General features: G+C 40.8%; 1 protein-coding gene across 12 annotated transcripts in view; it reads right to left on the minus strand.

The window, feature by feature from the left end:
* Positions 1-22828, minus strand: part of EZH2 (enhancer of zeste 2 polycomb repressive complex 2 subunit) — a 74971-nt gene extending 52143 nt beyond the window's left edge. For 11 of the 12 annotated variants that reach the window (XM_087432217.1, XM_087432202.1, XM_087432212.1 and 8 more), the window contains exon 1: positions 22670-22827. In XM_087432217.1, coding sequence (XP_087288343.1) covers positions 22670-22827 — 158 coding nt within the window. Of the gene's footprint in view, positions 1-22669 lie in introns of all 12 variants that reach the window. The other variant, XM_087432197.1, reaches the window with a different exon arrangement.
* Between the last annotated feature and the right edge of the window lie 700 nt (positions 22829-23528).

Raw genomic sequence — 23528 nt, forward strand, 5'->3', positions numbered from 1 at the left:
GAGACACAGAGATGTAACTCTTGGTAAGAGATAAAAATTAAAGTAGGTCTTATGCCTGAGGGAAATAGAGCAAACTAGTGTCCTAGGAACAGGAAGACCAGGAGCAAGGCATCAGAGAGGCAGATGCACAGTGCTATTGCACTGTACGCTACACTCAGGATCCAAGAAAGACAGGAGACTTCATCTCACATAACCACTCTGAGTGTTCTAAGGATTCCGAGGCCAGGCCACATTCCGGCTCAGCAGGAAAGAGTGCCATCGTGATTAATAATGCCTGTTATGGGAATGGGGCAACGAACGTGGGCAGCAGCACTCTCCATTCCAAACTAAGTCTGAACAATAAACCAACAAGATGGCATTTCTAAGCCTTTCCAGAGGCTTAAACAAAAGCAAGACCACAGACTCCAAAGCCAGCCTACCTGGGTTCAGAAACCAGGTGTCCCATGGACCAGCTGTATGTGAACCTGGACAAGTTACTAAACATCTTTGTGCCTCACTCTCCTTATGAAAAAGAGGTTAACTCATGAGTCTCTACCTTGCACAGTTGTTATGAGAAGTACATTTATGTGAGGTGCATAGGACAGTGCCCGACAGATAGCAGGCACTACCAGAGTATCGGCTAGCAACCACACAAGAGCAGGCGAGTGAAATCAGGAATTACAACATTCATATAAAAAAGTTAAGTTAGACAACAACCCAATGTGAAAACAGTTATTTTTTAAAATGGTAGACTGTATGCAAATAAAAACAAAATAGGATGTCAGGGGATCTCAGGAAGGAACACAGATTATACAATGAATCTAACTGGATTAAAACTTTACGGGGGACAGCCTGGTGGCGCAGCAGTTAAGTGTGTGCCCTCCACTTCGGCGGTCCAGGGTTCACAGGTTCGGATCCCAGGCGCGCACCGACGCACTGCTTGTCAAGCCATGCTGTGGTGGCGTCCCATATAAAGTAGAAGATGGGCACGGATGTTAGCTCAGGGCCAATCTTCCTCAGCAAAAAGAGGAGGATTGGCATCGGATGTTAGCTCAGGGCTGATTTCCTCACCAATCAATCAATCAAATAAAAAAAATTTTTATGGAATAACCCCATGGAAAGGGGGAGGGGAAATGGAGCTGACCTACACAACTGTGGAAATGTTTTGACTGGATAGAGGAAGGCTGAAGACAACAAGAACTGTACATAAACCCTGTATTCTAACTGGTAAATCTTCTCCCAGGGTACCAGTTACAAATATGCAAGAGGGGGTGATGGACTAGAGTCAGAGATGTCAGTGTGAACTCATATTTATTTTACTATACATGCAAGACAAATACAGAAATAGAGATATGCATGCACACATGGGTTAGCAGACATATACTTATTTCGCAGCTCCGTCCACAGAAGGCCTAGAAGCAGTGACATTCCAGAAGTATAACACCCAGCACCCAGATCTTCTTTTTCTAAATACCCTTCTCCAGTACAAGGAAACACAGCTCTGGAGAAATGGCTGGTTCTAGGGCTGGGACAGGGAAAATATAAGAAAATCTGTAGCAGAAAGTAAGGGAATGCTTATTATAACCAAATTAATACAGGAAGCACCCATGAGTCCATGATATAAATAAGTGATTACATAAATAAGTAAATGGGGGAAGAGGGGACAAATCTTCCTTACAAGGAATTCCAAATAATATATGTGTATCCTTGTCTAACCTTGAGAGGTAGAGTTCAATGCCCTTCCCCATGACCGTGGGCTACACTCAGTGAGTCGCTTCAACAGAAGAGAGTCCGGAAAGGGAACCAGTGACGTCACAGTAGAGAAATCTGGAAGACACTACCTTCGCCAAGTGATCATGGTTAAAACATCAGTGATAAGCCATTGCTGTCGTGCACCCCTGATGTGATGTGATGAGAAGGGCATTCCACTTCTGTGGTATTCTTCCCCGAAACCTCATAACCCACAATCTCAGTCTAATCGCACAAAAACATCAGATCAACCCAAACTGAAGGGCATTTCTACAAAACACCTGACCAATACTGCTCAAAACTATCAAGATCATGAAAACAAAGGAAGACTGTCACAGATCAGAAGAGACTAAGGGGACAACTAAATGTGATGTGGTGTCCTGGACTGAAACCTGGAAAAGAAAAGGACATTTGTGGAAAAACTCATAAAATCCAAATAAAGTCTCTAGTTTAGTTAATAGTAATACACTAATGTTGATTTCACAAGTGTACCATGGTTACAGAAATCTAAAATTATTCCAATGTAAAGTGTTTTTTTTTAAAAGAGAATTAACTTATAGAACAACCTAATCTGTAAAGACATTCATTTTAAAAAATGACATCCACTTTTTAAAATGATAAACAAAACAGGTAGTAATATATATAAAAATATTTAAAAAGTTAAAATGCTATGTAAAATGTTAAATAGGAAAAAACAAAAAATATGCACAGATGATTAGAACTATTTAAAAACATGACATTAAAGAGAAGAGGTAGTAACTAAGACAGCTGGTACTTTTATAAAACTTAACTTCAAAGGAATTTGAGGGGGAAATTCCCACGTATAATTCTACTATTTTAAAATTGAGACAACATTACTTCAACAATTTAAAAGGGGAAAAAATAAAGATCTCCATAAGATCTTATAAGGGCTTGTAAGATGATGTCTACTTTAAAAAAATAATGCACTTTTAGGCTATATTAATAGAAATACAGAATAGGAACCACGGAAAACAATTGTGCCACTGATTATACATGTACTGATCAGACAAATCAAAAGGATTCTATATGATTCAGGTCCAGTCTAGCTGTGTTCAAAATGGACAGAGAAATATATCTTACTCCCACTGGAGATATCTCGCATTAAGCACATAACATAGAAAGAGCATTTGAGTTGGGAGTTTGAATAGAGAGAAGGGCTAATACACTGCATTTATTCAATAAATATTTATTAAACATCTAATACATGCTAGGTACTATTACAGAGACTGAAGACTTAGCAATAAAATAAAACAGAAAAATCTGTGACCTCATAGAACTTAAAATCTACTTGGATGGAAATGATCAAAAATAAAGTAAAAGGTTTAGTGCGTAAGACAGTGCTGAGTGCCCCAGGAAAAACCAAACAGGTAAGTAAGGAAAAGGCGGTGTGGTGAGGCTGGCAAACACAGGGGCCCATGCAGAAACCGAAGCACCTCTGTGTGCTGCAGAGCCAGCGAGACACAGAGACTCACCAAAAACTGCACTCTGTTCCCACCAACCAGCAAATCCAGTAGCAAAAAATGCAGTGAAACATTTTCTGGTAAAGATTACAAAAATAATAGGATTAAATATCTATCCAATGCATATTTTAGTAACTCAACAATGCTCCAGCGATCAACACAGCTCTACAGAGTTTTCAATTGGCATTGAAACTGGCATTCAAGGATGGCTAGGTGTCACTGTTCAGGTTAACCAGTAGGTCTGATTATCCTGAACAAATAAACAAAGATTAAAAGTTAACACAATTTTATAAAACATATTTATGCAAATAGCCATTCTCTGTGTTAGTATTATCAAGCCAAATTAAATAGATTTATTATAAAACTGGCCCTGAGGCTATGTCATTCTATTATAAGCTCTAATGTTGGCTATTCAGTTTTAACAAACAGCATCATTAAATACATGTTGATTTGATTTATTTAATTTGTAACTTTGCTTTGGTTTTATCATAAGAAGTTTATATCTGCACATTTTTAGGGAACATATTAATAAAACTAAAGTCAGGTCAACCCTGGGGTTCCACTTACCATGCAAGTTTGGAAAACATCATATTAGAAAAAACTGGAGTACTGAAGTAATTCGAGAATAAAGTGATAAGGGTTCTGACTGGGTTGATGGCAGTGAGAATGGAGAAAAAAGATGGCAAGAGACACTCTAAAACTAAAAAGCCAGATGCAATCATATGAGAAGGAATCAGAATAGATCAAAAGAAGGTAAGTGAGCCACTGCGATGACAAAGAATTTAGAACTTATCATACAGATTGATATATTAATTACTTACACAGTAGTTACTGGCATAGACAAACAGAATGGGTAGAAAGTTCAAAGAAGGGGGCCAGCCCAGTGGCATAGCGGTTGAGTTCATGCGTTCAGCTTCAGCAGCCCAGGGTTCACCAGTTTGGATCCTGGGCACAAACCTACGCACTGCTCATCAAGCCATGCTGAGGCAGTGTCCCACATAAAGTAACTAGAAGCATGTACAACTATGACATACAACTGGATGTACAACTATGACATACAACTATCTACTGGGGCTTTGGGCAGAAAAAAGGGAAAAAAAGGAGGAAGACTGACAGCAGATGTTAGCTCAGGGTCAATCTTCAAAAAAAAAAAAGTTCAAAGAAAACACCATACACCCTTCTTGAGCATTTTTTTTTTTTTTTAAAGATTTTATTTATTTATTTTCCCCCCAAAGCCCCAGCAGATAGTTGTGTGTCATAGCTGCACATCCTTCTAGTTGCTGTATGTGGGACGCGGCCTCAGCATGGCCGGAGAAGCAGCGCGTCGGTGTGAGCCCGGGATCCGAACCCGGGTCGCCAGCAGCGGAGCACGCGCACTTAACCACTAAGCCACGGGGCCGGCCCCATTCTTGAGCATTTTGATCTCAGGACCCCTTTAGTTTACGTAGGCTATATCGATTGATATTTAGCATATTAGAAAATAAAAACTGAGAAACTGTTAAAACATTAATTTAAAAATAATAATAGCAAGCCTATTACATGTTAATATAAATAACATATTTTATTTAAAAAAAACTATTTTCCTTTTTAAAAACTCAGTTTGTAGCATTGTTTTACATTTTTGCCAATTTCTTTAATATCTATCAATAGAAGACAGCTGGATTCTCATATCTGCTTCTGCATTCAATCTGTTCAACTATGTTGTTTTGGTTGAAGAATATGAAGAAAATCCATTCCAAACAGACATTTAGCTAGAAAAGGGAAGAATATTTGAATAGCCTTTTGAGGGTAACTGTGAATCTCATGCTCTGATATTACTGCAAAACTGTTTTATGAAAAAAGTGGCCGGTTCAGCTTGCCATTCAACCTCATAGGTGCTTTTCCTCAAGACAACCACCACTCATCAGCAAGCAGTGGTAGTTTCTAAAAAGATTACTTGCAATGTGGAATCTGAAATTATATCAATAAACTTTTCCTACTATGCTATGTTAAAATCCATTGGTCTATTTACCATTTTTCCCCCCAAAGCCCCAGTACACAGTTATATGTCATAGCTGCACGTTCTTCTAGTTGCTGTATGTGGGACGCGGCCTCAGCATGGCCGGAGAAGCGGCGCGTCGGTGCGCACCCGGGATCCGAACCTAGGCCGCCAGTAGCGGAGCACGCGCACTTAACCACTAAGCCACGGGGCCAGCCCGGTCTGTTTACTTGGACTGAATCCTTAACTCATGCATGATTTTATAACATCATTCCTCATTTGAAAAATACTGGTCCACTGAGTTACGCATATTTTCCAGAAGTTGACATATTTCAAAAAAATCTTATTTGTTAAACCCACTGGGGCTGGCCCCGTGGCTTAGCAGGTAAGTGCACATGCTCCGCTGCTGGCGGCCCGGGGTTCAGATCCCGGGCGCGCACCGACGCACCGCTTGTCTGGTCATGCTGAGGCCGTGTCCCACATACAGCAACTAGGAGGATGTGCAACTATGACATACAACTATCTACTGGGGCTTTAGGGAAAAAAAGGGAAAAAAAAAAAGAGGAGGATTGGCATGGATGTTAGCTCAGGGCTGATCTTCCTCACAAAAAAACTAAAAAGAAAAAATAAATAAATAAATAAACCCACTGATCTCATCAGAGAAGTCTTCAAGTAGTCACTGGGAAGCTGTCACGCTCACAGTGACAGATAAAAGTTTTCCAAAAATTCTGATTTTTGCCTGAAAGCTCAAATGTTATCATCTGCAACAAATACGGTCAGCGGTTTTCCTTCAAGCGACAGGCTCACTTCGTTGAAAAACGTTTGCCAAATACCCAAGTGTGAATAATCATAGTTTATCCGTCAGCCCCTCTTTCAAGTAAAAATGGTGTTCTCCATGAAAAAAGCAGCTAATGCAGCTGGCAACTCAATCACATAAGTGCTTTTCCGAGATCCCCATCATCCTCTGGTATGCAGGAGAAGCACCTGATGCACACTGCCATCTTGTTGCACAGAATATAACTGTGTGCACTCAAAATCAAGAGTTAATAAAACTAATAACTTTTATTACTTCATCAAGAACATTCTCAAATAAAATTGGCGCTTTTTTTAACTACAAATACTTTTAACTGGTAGTTTTTACCTACCATTGTTTTTCCACCATTGGGGCACATGTCAACACAGGAAAAAAGGGCAAATAACATCTTAATATTATTACAAAAAAATAGTTTTAACCTCACAAACCCAAGGTCCACAGACCACGCTTTGAGAACACCTGCCCTAAGTATATCCAGACACCATATGAATCAGGAATCATAACAATACCCTGCCATTTCATTTGCCTAACAGAGAGCCTAGAACAGGCAGTATATTCAAATTACATATTTTTTTTTAATTGAGGTAACATTGGTTGATAACATTATATAAATTTCAGGTGTACATCACTATATTTCGATTTCTGTGTAGACTACATCATGTTCACCACCCAAAGACTAATTACTATCCATCACCATACACATGTGCCAGTCACCCCTTTCACCCTCCTCCCTCCCCCCTTTCCTCTGGTAACCACCAATCTAATCTGTATCTATGTGTTTGTTTGTTGTTGTTTTTATCTTCTATTTGAGTGAGATCATATGGTATTTGACTTTCTCCATCTGACTTATTTCACTTAGCATAATATCCTCAAGTTCCATCCATGTTGTCACAAATGGCAAGATTTCATCTTTTTTTATAGCTGAATAGTATTCCATTGTGTATATATACCACATCTTTATCCATTCGTCCCTTGACGGGCACTTAGGTTGCTTCCAAGTCTTAGCTATTGTGAATAACGCTGCAATGAACACAGGGGTGCGTGTATCTTTATACATTAGTGTCTTCATGTTCTTTGGACAGATACCCAGCAGTGGAATAGCTGGATCGTACGGTAGTTCTACTCTTAATTTTTTGAGGAATCTCCATACTGTTTTCTATAGTGGCTACACCAGTTTGCATTCCCACCAGCAATGTATTAGAGTTCTCTTTTCTCCACACTCTCTCCAACACTTGTTATTTCTTGTCTTGTTTACTGTAGCTATTCTGATGGGTGTAAGGTGATATCTCATTGTAGTTATGATTTGCATTTCCCTAATAATTAGTGATGTTGAACACCTTTTCATGTGCCTGTTGGCCATCTGTATATCTTCTTTGGAAAAACGTCTGTTCAGACCTTTTGCTCACTTTTTAATTGGGTTGTTTTTCTTGTTGTTGAGATGTATGAGTTCTTTATATATTTTGGATATTAACCCCTTATCAGATATATGGTTTGCAAATATCTTCTCCCAATTGTTACGTTGTCTATCAAATTACATATTTCTAAAAGACATATTTATAAGAATGAAAGCCTAGAAATTACCGTTCTTGCAACTGGAAAAAAAAAAGCAAACAAAAATCTATATGAAGAATATTTAAGGAGGGATACTTTGCTCCGTCAAACTATAGAATCCAAAAGATAGTTTGCCATACATCTGTGCCAAATTAAGAGACTAATGTCTAACAAAATTTGTTTTAAACAAATTGCTTGTTTTCACCCATCTGTCCTCCTCATCACCACCATGAGGAGATATCAATGGTCACGGTCAGTCTTCTGACCCTCCTGCTTATTTACCTAAAACAACTTCGTCCTACCAACCAACACTTCACCCTACCCATAAAAGAAAGATAAAATAAAAATCTTGTTCCAGGATCCTTTTCAATTCTAGAATGCCTCTAATTTTATTTAAAAAGAAGAAAAATGACAAAAGTATACAAGCTCACTACTGCTGGACCCAAACATTCCACCCAAATGACCTGCAAAATGCTAGTAGAAGAAATTTCTCAAACTTCAGTTTGAAGGACTTGGGAAAGCCAGGAATAGAGGTTATTATCAACTAGTCAATAAGAATTTATAGAACATTCTGAAAGTGCTAAGTCCTGTGAGAGACACAAGTATGTAAGATACAACAGGCAATCTTACTGCCTAAACTTGAGTGGATCGTTTGTACACGTGACTACAGATGAGAAAGCATTACGAACAGCATTTGTATTCAAGATGTATTTAGGAAACAGATGTGCCCATGACTAGTGATAGGGAAAAATAAGGAAAAAAAATACAGATTATATTTGTAGCCCTGGTTTAAGTAGTGCTAAAAAGGCACAGTAGTGCTAACAGGCACAGGAAAATTACAATAATGTGGCAATTTTAGCTCAATGATAGAAAACATTAATTTGATTGTTACAGCAAAAGTGAGTAGACTTGGCAATAATGTATTTTCCACAAAAATAAGATCATTTCCCAACTTCCAGGAGAATAAACGAAACTCATAAATTCAACATGGATCCTACAGACCAGCATTCCTGTGTTTATCTGAAAGTTCTATCAGTTTACACAGACATGTCTTAAAAAAGAAATAGCCATTCATATTTAAACCAATTGGAGAACTATCACAAAGGTTTTAAAGAATTTGCTTCCACAGATAAAACAGATTAACTAAACTGACATCTAGAAGGTAAAGTTTTCTTTAAAAACTATACTAAATCTATTTTATAAGCTAAATCCTCTCATTTTGTTGGGTATGTACTCAGTTTACTGAGACACTGCTGAAGGGGAAATGGAACAAAAAATTATGTACCAGAAACTAAAACTATGATATACAACTCATTATAATTCAAAGGAGACATGAGATACATATTATTTCTTCAACACTCCATTTGATACAAGCAAACAGAAAGAAAAGGTAGGTAAGTCTGATGACAAATGTTCTTCCTTCTAGGAAGTTGACTTTAAATCTTAAACCTCAAATAAGCCTACGTCTAACACAAATTTAACAACATATACTGAGCAAAATTTTAAGAGAAACTCAATTTAGGTAAATACAAGGGATCTACCCATCATTCCAGCAAATAAGTGTATATCTAAGTGAGCATGAGGTAAAGGACAGGAATCTGCTCTTCCCACAACCTGCTCTGCTTGTCTCCGACACTGTATTTAGCCACTCAGTGTGATTCTGGTGCTCAAGGATACATATTTTTCACATAGCATTGGCCCCTAAGTGTAAACCAACAACTCTCTGCTCAACAGAACAGTGACCTGTTCTCACACTAGAGGAAAGATGGGCTGGTTTTGGACCTAAAGAGAAGGTATTTATCATATGGCATCTTCCCAGGAACTTTTCATGGGTAATTCTGCTGACATACTATTGTTGCCTTGTACACTGACCTTATGTCCTAACCCTCAAATAATATGTAATCCCCTCTACAATATGAAGACAAAATCATACTGATGAACTGAGTGGTTCGAACTACTAATTCCAAAGCATTTACAGAACTCTCACAATTCCCAAGCATCCTACAACCAAGTAAGCGTTACCTGGCAGTTTCAGTACCTGAGTTTGGTGTACACCACAGGGAGGGAAAGATGCTCGCAAGAGCCCCTTCTTTAGTCCACGGACACCGACAGAACTCCTCAGAGACCCTTCAGAACTCCTTTGGCTCATCACAGCCCCAAAGTTCATTCTCTCACTAAGAACAGTAGTTTGGGGACAAGATGGAAGTAAAAAAGGTAGGGGCAGTTATGAGCTATAATATATAAGCCTTTTCGTGATTTTCCTGAACATAACGTTTATCACAAATAAAATATACTGCTGAGGTACTAGAAAACTTCAAACCCTTCAAGTATTATTTACCATGTTAAAAAACAAAATTCAACTGAGTAAATTTTAAAGATCTTATTATTGGCTTTATTCAACAATTCATGAATCAGGTGGCATCCCATCCAGCAGGCAGAAAGAAGCTCCAAGGAGCTGTCCAAAATGAAAGACCTTTATAGGTAGAAGGGAGTGAGGACAAGGAAGTTACACTAGCAAAAAGTGGACTGGCTGTAGCAAGGTCACTTTCCTTTAGGGGAGGGCAGGGGTCTATCAGGCAGACCACCTCACTAGTTTTGACCAGGTGATTCCTGATTGACTGGTTTAAAATTCCATTTCTGGGAGAGCCGAAACTGTAATTTAGTAGTAAGTCTCAGTTTGGTGACATGGGGCTTAGCCTAAGTGACTCCACTTTGGGACTGTTGTCTTGTTTTTAACAACAATGAATGATATTTTTCAGTATTTGTTTTACAAAATATATTGTCTGTTGAATTATTTTATTACTATAACATTACTTATCACAAATCCTTAAGCCCCATGAAATGACATTTATCAGGCTCCAAATACCTATGGAAATGCTATCAAGAATTTACCAACTATAGGAAAACCAGTTGTATAATCCCTACAGTGATCCCCCTGTAATTTCCAGACTAATACTAAGGTTTTTAGACAGGAAAAAAAGATTTCTATCCCAGCACTTCCATGTGGGAAAAGAAAAGGAGAGGGCTAGGATGAGTGCCTAACATTGAGGATTTTTAGACTCTGGGGCTAGAAAAGACATGACGTATCGGCTGGTAGTCTAGATTTAAAAGTTGGTATTTTCCCTAGAATAGAAAGTCTCTTTCTAGAGGGTAAGGGAGAGAGGATCTCACCCTTCATCTGAAGAGCCCTAACGGGTGAAGACTGAGGCACCCAATAAGCAGCTAAAGAAATGCTCTTTTCTAGAAGATGTGTAAGGTGCAGCTAGCTGTTTAGTTACAGGCTGTTAGCCAATAACAAGTGACACCAGAGAAACAGTAAAGGAAAACTTTTATTTCTTTAACTAAAAGAGTAAATTCTATAGGAAAAACTGGGAAAGAAGAAGTTTGAACTTGCCAATGTAGACTGGTGTAAAGAGAAACCCTATTGTCTTCATCTACAATACACACAATACTCTTTGAATAGTACTTCACTTCTGACACTTCTGGTCACCAAACGAGTGGTAGCTTTTCCCACACCAAGCAATTCTCTGCAACGCCAGCTGGGTGTCCTACAATTCAACTCAATTCTGACACTATCTACCTGAAGATAGTGTTGGATCCCACAGGCTAAGGGCTCAGTCCCAAAAGACTGAGCCACCTCCACTTCAGACACCAAGTGAAAGTCCACCTGTTAGTCACCTGTGCTTCTGACCAACCAGCTACAGACTGGAGGTTCCCACGACCCCCTCCTTGGGTTCGATTAAATGATTTGCTAGGACAGCTCACAGAACTCAGGAAAACAGTTTCCTTACTGGATTACCAGTAGTATATAACTCAGGAACAGCCAGATGGAAGAGATGCATAGGGCAAGGTACGTGGGAAAGGGTGCAGGGGTTCTGTGCTCTCTGGCACGCCCCTCGCCCCATATGTCCACAAACCCAGGAGCACTCCCCACCCTTGTGCTTTTGGGTTTTTATGGAGGCTTCGTTAGGTAGGCATGATTGATTAAATCATTGGCCACTGGTGACTGAACTCAATCTCCAGCCCCTCTCTCCAATGGCGGGGGCACATGTCTTAAAGTTCCAACCCTCTGATCTTAAGGTTGGTTCCCCGGGGAACCAGCCCCCATCCTTAGATGCATTCCAGAAGTTATGTCATTAACATAAACTCAGGTGTGGCTGAAAGGGGTTTGCTATGAATATCAAAAGACACCTTTATCGCTCTTATCACTTAGGAAATTCCAAGGGTTTTAGGAGCTCTGTGCCAGAAACAAGACAAAGACCAAATATAAACTTTTTTTTTTTTTTTTGGTGAGGAAGATTGGCCCTGAGCTAACATCTGTGCCAATCCTCCTCTACTTTGTATGTGGGACGCTGCCACAGCATGGCTTGACGAGCAGTGTGTAGGTCTGTGCCTGGGATCCAAACCTGCAAAACCCCCAGCCGCCAAAGCACACGACCATAACCACCACGCCACCAGGCCGGCCCCATAAACTTCTTATTATAAATCACAATATCTCAATTTGATTGTTTACAAAGCTAGTTTAGTCAGATACATCATAAAAAGCTTTTAGGTGCTTTTTATGCCTATAATGCAGAGACAAAGAGAAAAAAAATAGGCTCATAATCAGCATTAGATGTTTTACGAGTTTTTTAATTGATAAAAAAGAACTTGGCAGAAATGCATATAATACACTGACTCAATTAAATGCCAGCCAGGGAGAATCACAATTACCTGTGATTAATGTGAAGGCCAATATTTCTGAAACTCTTCCGAGGAATAGTTCTAAGTGGGTAACAGAAACCAAGCACCTAGCATCCCAGTATTGGAGCTAAAAAGGACCCCAGAGGCAGCAAAAGCCAATTCTCTAAAGGACCTTGGTCCTACTGGCTGTGTGCACCTAGGGAAGTTACCTACCTTCACCAAGCCCCTATTTCTCTATCTGCAAAATGGAGATATCCTCTTGAAGGCACAGGGTCGATCCTCAGTAACCACAAGTTGTTAAGTTAGTTGTTCATCTCGTTCATTTTGCAATGAGGATGAGATCCAAAAAGCTACTTGCCAAGGAAATACAACTAGTTTAATGGCAGAGGCCAGGCTAGTGCCTATGTTCTTTGCACAATATCTAGCTGCTGGTGGGAAGTCGTCCTTTAAAAATATCTTCTTCAGGGGCCGGCTGGGTGGTGTAGTGGTTAAGTTCGCACGCTCTGCTTTGGCAGCCCAAGGTTTGCAGGTTCAGATCCCGGGCACCAACCTACTCACCGCTCATCAGGGCACACTGTGGTGGCATCCCACATACAAAATAGAGGAAGATGGGCACGGATATTAGCCCACGGCCAACCTTCCTCAGCAAAAAGAGAAGGATTGACAACAGATCTTAACTCAGGGCTAATCTTCCTCACCAAAAAAAAAAAAAAAAAGTGTTCTACTGATTACTCTAGAAGGACATTTCTCCAATCTTTTCTGATCCATAAATACTTTGCATGGTAACACATCTATAGTACCCATTAGGGATTTTTAAAATAATTTTGCAAATTTTGCTTGTGCTGTTAAATAATTTGAATACAGAAACATTTGAGATCAGAATTTTATAAAAAAGAATAAAACTGCAGTTTTTTTTCCATCTAATATGACAGATCATTATACTGTTAAAAAATTATAGGGGGCAGGCCCAGTGGCGTAGTGGTTAAGTCCTCACACTCCGCTTTGGGGGCCTGGGGTTTGCAGGTTCGGACCACAGGTGCTGACCTACGCACCGCCTATCAAGCCATGATGTGGCGATGTCCCACATACAAAATAGAGGAAGATGGGCACAGATGTTAGCTCAGAGCCAATCTTCCTCAGCAAAAAGAGGATTGGCAATGGATGTTAGCTCAGAGCCAGTCTTCCTCACACACACACAAAAAATTATCAAGTTCATCTTAATAGAATCTTTTATAATAGTCAAAGGACACATTATACTTTTCCTATTTAGCAAATAATATATATGGTGTCTATTTTTAAGTAATTAAAATGCATGATTTTCAACAAACTTCAAAGGTAAAATGTTTGGTTTAGAGACTGCTGTATATTAAGCACAGGACAGGTTCTCAATAAACGGTAGTTAGTTCTATTTGTAGGTATATGCTAGGTACTCAAGTACCTACAAACACAATACAGAGAAACTTCACCATAGGCTATGGCATCATAAACACACAAAAGCTGCTTTAATGCTGATTACAATTCTTCCACTGTTTAAAATTAGACATCAACTAATTTTCTTAAATTTTTGTGTTTTGTTTACAAAGCATTTACTTCTCAAATGGTCTTTAGTATCAAAAACCAAGGCACTAAAAATGATAAAATTCATGATGTTTTGTCTTCTTGACACTTTTTTAAAATTTACTAGAAATATCTTGATATGCTATGTATGAATTTAGCTCACATGAATGCAACCAAGGGATAAAGATCATCCTGAGATAAATTTGCAGAATCATTATTTTATGCTCCTTTTTTTCCATCATCACAGCTTCTCAACCTTTCTGACTTTAATCAACAGTATATTAAGGATACACATTAAAATTTTATACTAGTACTTGACATCAGGTAGCAAAGTTCACTGGGTGATACAGTATAGCTATGCAAAACTCACTTGACAGAATCTTGAAGGCTCTGCTTTAAGGGATGGGGGTGCTATTTAAATAATTATTTGTTGAGCTGCTGCTAAAGAGGAGACCTCCCAAGTTTTCAGGGCTCTAGTCTTAAATCAATCTCACAAAATTTTATTTCCATCTACTATGTACGAAACTCTTTTCTAACCTCTACCATGTAGATGAGTAAAACAGCTTAAAATGAAGGGGAGAGGGAGAGTGAAAAACACACAAGAGATGTGTTGTGGTATTTCTCGTTAAGCAGGAGATAAGCTGTCTGGTTTGGTTGGGAGAAGGGGTGTGGAAAGGGTGTATCGAGCCAAACAGGCTAAACAGCATCTTGAGATGCTAAAATGGTAAGGAATACATTCCAGAGAGAAGACAGAGCACACACTTTCCATGTGAAACTTCCTGGAGACTAGTAAAAAAAACCAGCGGAGCTCAGTAGGGGAAAGGTATAAGAAAGCTACTGGAGATAAGACTAGTTAAGAGAGCTTGGGCTGTTCTGCAGACTGCCTGGAATGCCAGCTTCAAGGGTTTCTTACTCAAATCAAGTCACGAGAAGACTGAACTGGGCAATGACAGGGTCATTTGGAGTGGTGTATGACACCCATAGAAGCCCAAAGACTTGCTTTTTTTTTTTCCTTTATTAAACAGGGAGGAGAGGTCATGTATTACTTGTATAACAAAGAAAAACTAAAAATTATTGTGGGGGTAAATTAGGTGTTGAGTAAAGAATTGACATTGCAGAAATAAAATAGTATGCAGAAATCAAGTATATATATTCTGAAAAGCCATCTGTTCATATAACAAAAAATTTACTTAACTACCAAAATAGGTAAACCAAGGTTGGCAATCTTATCATCACTTCTACATACCAGATTCTAAGATCAAAGTTACTTTTAATTTAGTTTTAATATTCTCATTTATCCTTTAAAGAAAAAAACTTAAGAAAAAGTTTAACTCACTAATAAATCAACAGGTCTGAATTACCCAAAACTGAAAATTTAAAGAAGTACTAAATATTATCACTTTCAAAGCTAGTTAGCTTATTTAAAAATTCCCCATGCCACACACCTAATGCTATCTATATAAATAATATCTTTTTTGTTTACATGTTTCTGCAAACACATATTGTTATAGTAAGAACTAAACGACTTGTGTGTTAACAAATTCGCTTTCACATAATTTAAGTGAATTTAAACAATCAGGCTTCCAGTATTAACATTACTTAATTTGATTTGTATATTGTCAAAAATATACAAAATCAAAGTAGAAAATTAAGGAGAGGGGCCGGCCCCGTGGCGTAGCGGTTAAGTGCACACACTCGGCAGCTGGCAGCCCGGGTTTGGATCCCGAGCACGCCCTAATGCACCCCTTGTCAGGCCATGCTATGGCGGCGTCCCATATGAAGTAGAGGAAGATAGGCACATATGTTAGCCCAGGGCCAGTCTTCCTCAGCAAAAAGAGGAGGATTGGCATGGATGTTAGCTCAGGGCTGATCTTCCTTACAAAAAAAAAAAAAAGAAAATTAAGGAGAAAACATTTGCAATACATGTATCTGACAGAAAATGTGTACCCAGAATATATAAAGATCTCTTACAACTCAATGAGACAAACACAATTTTTAAAATGGGCAGAAGGCTTGACCAAAAAATGTACACAAATGGCCAACAAGCATGTGAAAAGAGGTTTAACATTACTGATCATCTGGGAAATATGAATTAAAATCACATTGAGATACATAACACTCAGTAGATGGCCAAAACTTAAAAGACTGGCAATATCAAGTGTCAATGAAGTTGGGGAGAAACTAACTCCTGTACGGCTACAGCTGAGACAGTGACTCGTCACGCAAATGGCACAACCTCTTGGGAAAACAGTTTGGTAGTTTCTCATAAAGTGAAATCAATATTTACCACATGACCCAGCTATCCAACTACAAGGCATTTACCCAAGAGAAATTAAAAGATATATCTGCAAAAGACTTACACAAATGGTCATAGCAGCTTTATTAATAATAATCCAAAACTGGCAACAACCCATGTGTCCTTCAACAGGTAAATGAATTAAAAATAGTACATTCATACAATGGAATACTACTCAAAAATAAAGCAACAACATAGATAAATCTCAAAAACATGTCAAATGCAAGAAGCCAGTCACAAAAGGGTGTGTGTGTGTGTCTGTGTGTGTATACTGTATAATTCCATTTATTTTCTTGAACAGGAAAAATCCGACCAGTAGTTGAGAAGGAATGATTATAAAGGAGCCTAAAAGAAGTCTGATATGATAGCAATGTTATATGTTGACTGAGGCAGTGGTTACACAGATATATACATCTGTCAAAACTCTTTGAACTGCACCCTTCAAATGTGTGTATATTTTATTGTATATAAATTATACTTCAACAAAGTTGATTTTTTAAACTAAAAAACTGATACCTTTCTATCAGACAACATCTATTAAAACTTGAAATGTGCATAATCTTGAAACAGCAATTCTCCTTACAGAAAGCTGTCACACAAATGTTCAAAGATATATAAGGATGCTCACTTCTGAGGAGAAAACATAACGTCCATCACAGAGGGTTGACTGAATAATGACACATCCATAAACTGGAATACTACATATTCTACTTTCAAAACAGCCCGATAGCTTAGAGCAAGGAGTGGCAAACTTTTGCTTTAAAGGGCCACATGGTAAGTATTTTAAGTTTGGCAGGCCACATCCAGTCTCCTTGCATATTCTTTTTTGGGGTTTTCGTCATTGTTTTACAACTCTTTAAGAAATGCCAAAATCATTGGTAGTTTGTTGGCCTTACTAAAATAAAAAAAAAAAAAGACCCCAGGCTGAGAGATCAGACCTTTGAAACCAAAGTACCCAAAATCAAATCCTTACTCTACCATTAACTAGTTATTACCTAATCTCTCCATCTCTTGTTATTACAGTATCTATATAAAATAAATGAAAGCACTTAGAATAGTGCCACACATAAGCAAGCTCTAAAGAAATATCAGCTATTTTTTAACGAAATAGATCTCTCTGTACTGACCTAAAAAAAACTGATTTAGAACTAAGTAACTTGATCCCATTTTTGTAAAACATATGTATAAATATTCATATGAATATATTGGAAAGTTTGGGAAGAATATACACCAAACTGTTAAGGGTAGGGAATGCAATTACAGAGATCAAGAAAGATTTTACTTTATAACCATCTAAATTGTTTCTGTATTTTAAACTGAATACTTATCACTTGTATTTAATCAACAGAGATTTCTAAATAGACAGAAATAAATAAAGCATATGTAGCACCATTTTCTTACAGGTCCTAAGCACATATTTAAACTTGAGAAGTATTTATTTCCATTAATGACCAAGTACATCAACTCTTAAAAACAATACTGGCGCAATAACTAAAAATCATTTATCAAAGACTTTGTGCCAGGTGTAGTTCTAAGAGTTTCACATTAGAACTATTATGTATTAATTCATTTAATCCTCTCAACAACCTTATGGAATGAATGTCATTACAATCACCAATTTACAGACAGGGAACTTGAACATCAAGGACAACTTGCCCAGGGCACAAACTGGCAGCTCAGGAACTGAAACCCCAGCAACGTGACTCCAAAGACCACACTTATAATTCTACTGTATGCCCCCCTAGAGCGCACACAAGCACAGCTCTGGCAGAGAAAGAAATCCGCCAAGAAATCTCTTAGTCTAGGGCATCAGATTGTACCTCCCATAAGACTACAATTATCTACTTTTAAATATAACTTTCTGATTGAGTCAAATAAAATGACTCTTCTTGGAACTGATACATCTTCAATGATGCAGAAGATCACTAGATAACATGGAGGAGATGGTATGGAGTCAAAAAGAATTTAAGTTTGGATCCTAACTGCAAATTCCCAGCTAGATAATCCTGGGCAAGTTCTTAACCCCTCTAGATCCAAGTTGAAGAGTGTGTTGTTGTTCAAGTTTTTTTTATTGTAAAATATACAAAACATAAAATTTACCATTTTTAAGTGTACCATTCAGTGGCATTAAGCACATTCAAAATGCTGTTCAACCATCACCACCATCCATGTCCAGAACTCTGTCATTATCCCAAACAGAAACTCTGTACCCATTCAACACTAACTCTCCATTCTCCCATTCCCTCAGCCCCTGGTAACCTCTATTCTACTTTCTGTCCCTCTGAATCTGCCCATTCTATTTATACCTCCTATAAACGGAATCATACAATTTTTTTCCTTTTGTATCTGGCTTATTTCACTTAGCATAATGTTTTCAAGGTTCATCCATGTCGTAGCATGTGTCAGAATGTCATTCCTTTAAAGGCTAAATATTCCTCCATTGTATGTGTATACCACATTTTGTTTATCCATTCATCTGTTGATGGATGCAGGGTGGTTTTCACAAGAATTAAAAATAAAGCATCCAATATGAGTGTTACCACAATAAAAAACAAATAAAGGAATAAAGCATCTGGCAAATAATATTAATAGACATTTAATATTAATGTCTTTTTTTCAATTCATTTTTGTCATATTTTTGCACCAGGTAGTGACGCAGTGGCAAGATATGAAGCAGTGCAACCATCTTAGAAACTTATCAGCTATACCTTTTGAGACGTGAACTGGATTTGCTCATCTACATTTATCATATCATTTTAAAAGGATTTGGGGGCTGGCCCCGTGGCGCAGGGGTTAAGTGCGCACACTCCGCTGCTGGCGGCCCGGGTTCGGATCCCGGGCGTGCACTGACACACTGCTTGTCAGGCCATGCTGTGGCAGCGTCCCATATAAAGTGGAGGAAGATGGGTACGGATGTTAGCTCAGGGCCAGTCTTCCTCAGCAAAACGAGGAGGATTGGCAGGGATGTTAGCTCAGGGCTGATCTTCCTCACATACTCACACACACACACACAATAAACGAATTTAAAAGGATGATGAAGAGCATCCCAATAAATGATCCCTAATCACACTGGCACTACTTCCTTCAGTTTTAGCTTCAAAACCCACCTCAAATTATTCCAATAAAGAACTCATTAATTGTAACTAAAAACGTTTCAATTAAAAGATTTACCACTCTCTGGAACACTTTTGCTTCCTTACATTTTTGTACAAGGATCATCAATACTGACATCAAACCAAATTAAGCAGATACTATATGCAGGTATCCAGAAGATTTATCAAGCTTCTCTCTAGCTGCCTGAAATACCCAACATGAATACCAGAGTCACACCTAAGGGATATCCACTTTTCAATATCTTAGACTATTGTAACTAGGAGAAACCCCAGACTTGTTCACCTAGATGATTATTTTTCTTTGTAATCAATGCTTCTCAAAAAGGGAGAAAAATACCTTCCCAAGTTCCTCACAACATAAATATTAATATATTCTGTTTGCTTTGCAAGTTCCTTTGTCAAATTATTTCCCTACATTTTTCATATTTCCTTCATTCATTCAACTGCTAAAGCCCTATCCTCTAGGAACTAGCAGGTATACAAAGAAAAATAAGAGCCTCTGCCTCAAGGCACTTAGAGTGTGGTGAAGGAGACAGATGCATAAACAAGTGATTACATACAATGTGATACATGCTATAATAAAAGTGCGAACAGAGCCCTGTGGGACTCAAGAGTGCCTGCCAGGCCAGGGAAGGCCTCTAGAAGGTAAAGGGACCATCTGATTGGGAACTTTTCTTTGAATTTCACAAGCCATTCCTCTCCATTCACGCTCTCCCCCAAACTAAAGATTTCACCTGCCCAGATAGAATCCTTCATAACTCACAGAAAACATTTTCATCATTTGTACCAACATAAAGACTTCAAGGTAAATCCATAAATCATTTGTAATTGATCCCAGAATGCATTCGATTGTTGGCGGATTTTTCCTTGTTGGTTTTCAAAAAGCAGATCAACTTTCTTAATCACCATTTATTTAGGACAGTACAGAAATTAATTCACACTCCTTGAGCATGCCAGCTCAAAGGATGGAAGATATTCTGGAAAAACCTCAGTGTGACCTGGGGAAATTTGCCCAAAATTTTTAAATGGCCAACAAAAAAATAATCACCTATATGTATGCATCCAAAGCAAAGCTGTTATAAAAGTATTAGAACTTTTCTTTTGCCTAACTGCACTAAATCAACAAGTGTTTGGTTTTTGTTAATCACTGCTACTTAAACTGACTCCATTCTTAATTCAAATAGAAAAAATTTAAAACAAACTTTTTAAACCAATTCCCCAGAAGACTTAAAAATATATCTTATGGCAAGAACAAAGACAGTAATTATCAAGTAAAGAATACAAAAGAAGGGAAAAATTAGAATTTCTTATCTTAAAAGATCCAAATTTCTGCCAAAATCTGCATAACTAGCTCATCTCATAACAACTGACAAGATTATCAGTAAGACTTTTTAATATCGGCAACTAAGATAAATATGAATACTAACAATCGCAACACTTAGGGCAGCACCTGGAATGTGTTCATTGGTGTCCAAAACTGTGCAAAATATAATAAAGACTTTACATTGCATTTCTGTCTCCATCTTTATGAAACCATAAGAGTAGGTGCACATTAGATCTTCATCATAGAACAATGCAAATCAGAAGAGTGCCTGTGTGTTTCTACATTCCTTTTCTTTCAATACATTCACTTTCCACAAGAATCAGAATTTAAGATGCCATTTTCCTATGTGTTTCTGGGACTTTAAACATTACATTCCCTAATACATCTCCATAAACAAAGAACAGGATTCTTTATATCTGGGACGAGAATGCTATCTATTCCTAACTTTAGAGACTACAAAAAGGAAATCAAAATATATCTTTTCATTTTCTTGCAAATAAAACTACCAATAAACTAGTTTGGATTACACACTTGTCTTACATATTATTCCTAAACATGAAACAGTTGCCAATGCTTATGAACGAGGAGAAATGGAAAATCAACTCCAAAACCCTCTGGAAGTACACATTACATTCAACTGTGCCAGCATTAGTGTCCTTTAAAGATTATTTAAATGTTGTTTTATGTGACTTTAGAAACGCCTTAAAATTAAACTGATAATGAACTTTAAAATTAGAAAGTAAACCTTGTAGGAAAATTTTTAAATACCAAAGACAGATCTTTATTTTCAAATGAACTCAAATTTTACAGATCCTGTGTGATCAACAAAGGAAGTTTAGCTTAACTGTGGACAGCACACCTTCAATTTCTTAGGCGACAAACATTTCTGCAGTCTTTTCCGACTCACTAAAGCTATTGTTCATGGAAAACAAGACCAATTAATAAGACATTGCTAACCACATCATCTAAACACATATTTGTCATAAGCATTTTATTTTGATCAACTCTTGCTTCCAGCTCATCCTCATTCAACCTCTAGGGATTTGGGGAATAATCGCTTACTAAATTACAGTTGATTTCGTTAGCACCTGTCGCCATTCTCAGATGTATCAGACAAGTTGGCCAAAACAGCTTGCAATTTCTTTTTTTTTTTTTTTAAGATTATGATTCTCTGGAAAGCGGGAACTCACTAGGAGTGAGTTCACCAAGTTTTCCAAAATCCCGTGCTTCCCAATTCCTCCCATTTTCAAAAAGTGACCCTGTGGCACAGACTTTGTGGTGGGTGGAGGGGGGTACACGATTTCGCGGGAACTCGACGGAAAGCCCTCCAAAACGAATAAAACCAAGAAGGGGGAGAACGGCTCGACCCTTCTCTCGAACTTAACGGAAGCTAGACGGGAAGGCGAAAGCAGCCCGGGACTGCCTCGTCCGAGCGGCTGGAGACCAGGGGTTTTAGGCTGCTCGGGGGGAAACGTCAGCCGCGCGGCTCCCCGGAGTCCGCTCTCCGCACGCCGTCCCGGCACCACGGCCCCGGCCGAGCCTGCGCGCTCGCGAGGAGGGGGCGTGGGGCCGAGCCCGCCCACCCGCGCCCGCGGCCCGCGCTCCCCACGCCCCTCTCCCGCCCGCTGTCAGGCCCCAGTGTCACTGCCCCTTCCTCACGCCGAGCTCCCCCGAGACACAGTCCGTCCTTTGTCTGAGTGAACACTCGGCGGCGAGGTCCCACCAACTTGTGTGCGTCCCGTCCCACCCGGGCGCTCCCGCCACGGCGCTCCACACAAAGGAGACTTGGGCTCGGGCGGCCAGCCCGCCCCGGACCCCGGAGCCCCCCCGGCCCAGCCCCGGCGCCTCGGAAGGGGCGGGCGCGCCGGAGGACCCCTCCGCACGCCCCCCACCGGCACCCGCCACTGCTCCCGCCTCGAGTCTCTGGGGTCCGGCACTGCCCGCCCGCGGGCTCGCGGGGCCAGCCCGGACCCCCGGCCCCCTTCCGAGGGGTCTCCTCTCAGCCCGCCTGCAAAACCGGCGCCCCGGGAGAGCCCACTCTGGGCGACACCGGACGGGCAAAGCGGCAGCGGGGCTGTCCCGCCGCCGCCCCTCGCCGGGCTCCAGAGCCCCGCCGCCCGGCCGGCCCGACAGCGCCGCATTACCTGCGCCCCGCGCCCCAGCCCGCGCCGCTCCCGCGCGCCGCCGCCGCCGCCGACGCCGCCGCCGCCGCCGACGCCGCCGGGGCTCCACCGCCTTCTGCGTCCCAGTGGGTGTCGGACGCTCCCGGACCGAGCGCCAAACCCGGCAGCCCAATCGCCATCGCTTTTATTTGGCCCCCCCAGTCTAACCAAGCGCCGCCCCGATTGGCGGGACGCGAGGCGGGCTCCCGTCCAATCACAGGGCCCGCCGGGCTCGGAGGCGCCGAGCCAGCCCCACGCAGAGGCGCCCGCGGGACTCGGCCGGGCCGGGCGGGCGGCGCGTGCGCGCGGCGGCGCTGAGGGACGCTGCCGCGGACTGGAAGCGCCGCGCCGTGTCTTTGTTCTTTTGGTGAACGCACGGCGCTTCTCGGGAAGGCGGTGGGACGGCGGGTGGGGACGAGGGGCCTCCGGAGCCCGAAGCCCGGGCCGCGGGCGGGAGGCGGGCAAGGCGGGGTGGCGGGAACCGGCCGGAGGGCGGGACGGCGCGCTCGCGGCGCTTGGCGGGAACCGCCGCCTCGGAGTTCCCGGGCCGGAGGGGCGGGGCGGGGCCGAGAGCCAAGTTTGAACCAGTTCAAAACTCGGGGGTAGTAACGGTTTCAACCGCCGCGCTCTTTCCCCGCGCGCGCAGCCCGGGCCCGAGCCGGCTGGCGGGCGCGCCGGAGGTGCCCCGTTTGCCGGCGAGACGCCCTCTGGGGCCCCCGGCTCGCCTCGCCGAGGAGCCGCGACCTTCCCGCGCTCGGTGGGGCCGGCGCGCCGCTGCCCGCGCCGAGCCGAGCGCCCTACGGGCGACTTTTGTCTGCGGCTGCCCTCGGCCGAGGCGGCC

This window comes from Ceratotherium simum, chromosome 1 (assembly GCF_057802395.1).
Source record: "Ceratotherium simum simum isolate JZ-2026a chromosome 1, ASM5780239v1, whole genome shotgun sequence".
Taxonomy (NCBI): domain Eukaryota; kingdom Metazoa; phylum Chordata; class Mammalia; order Perissodactyla; family Rhinocerotidae; genus Ceratotherium; species Ceratotherium simum.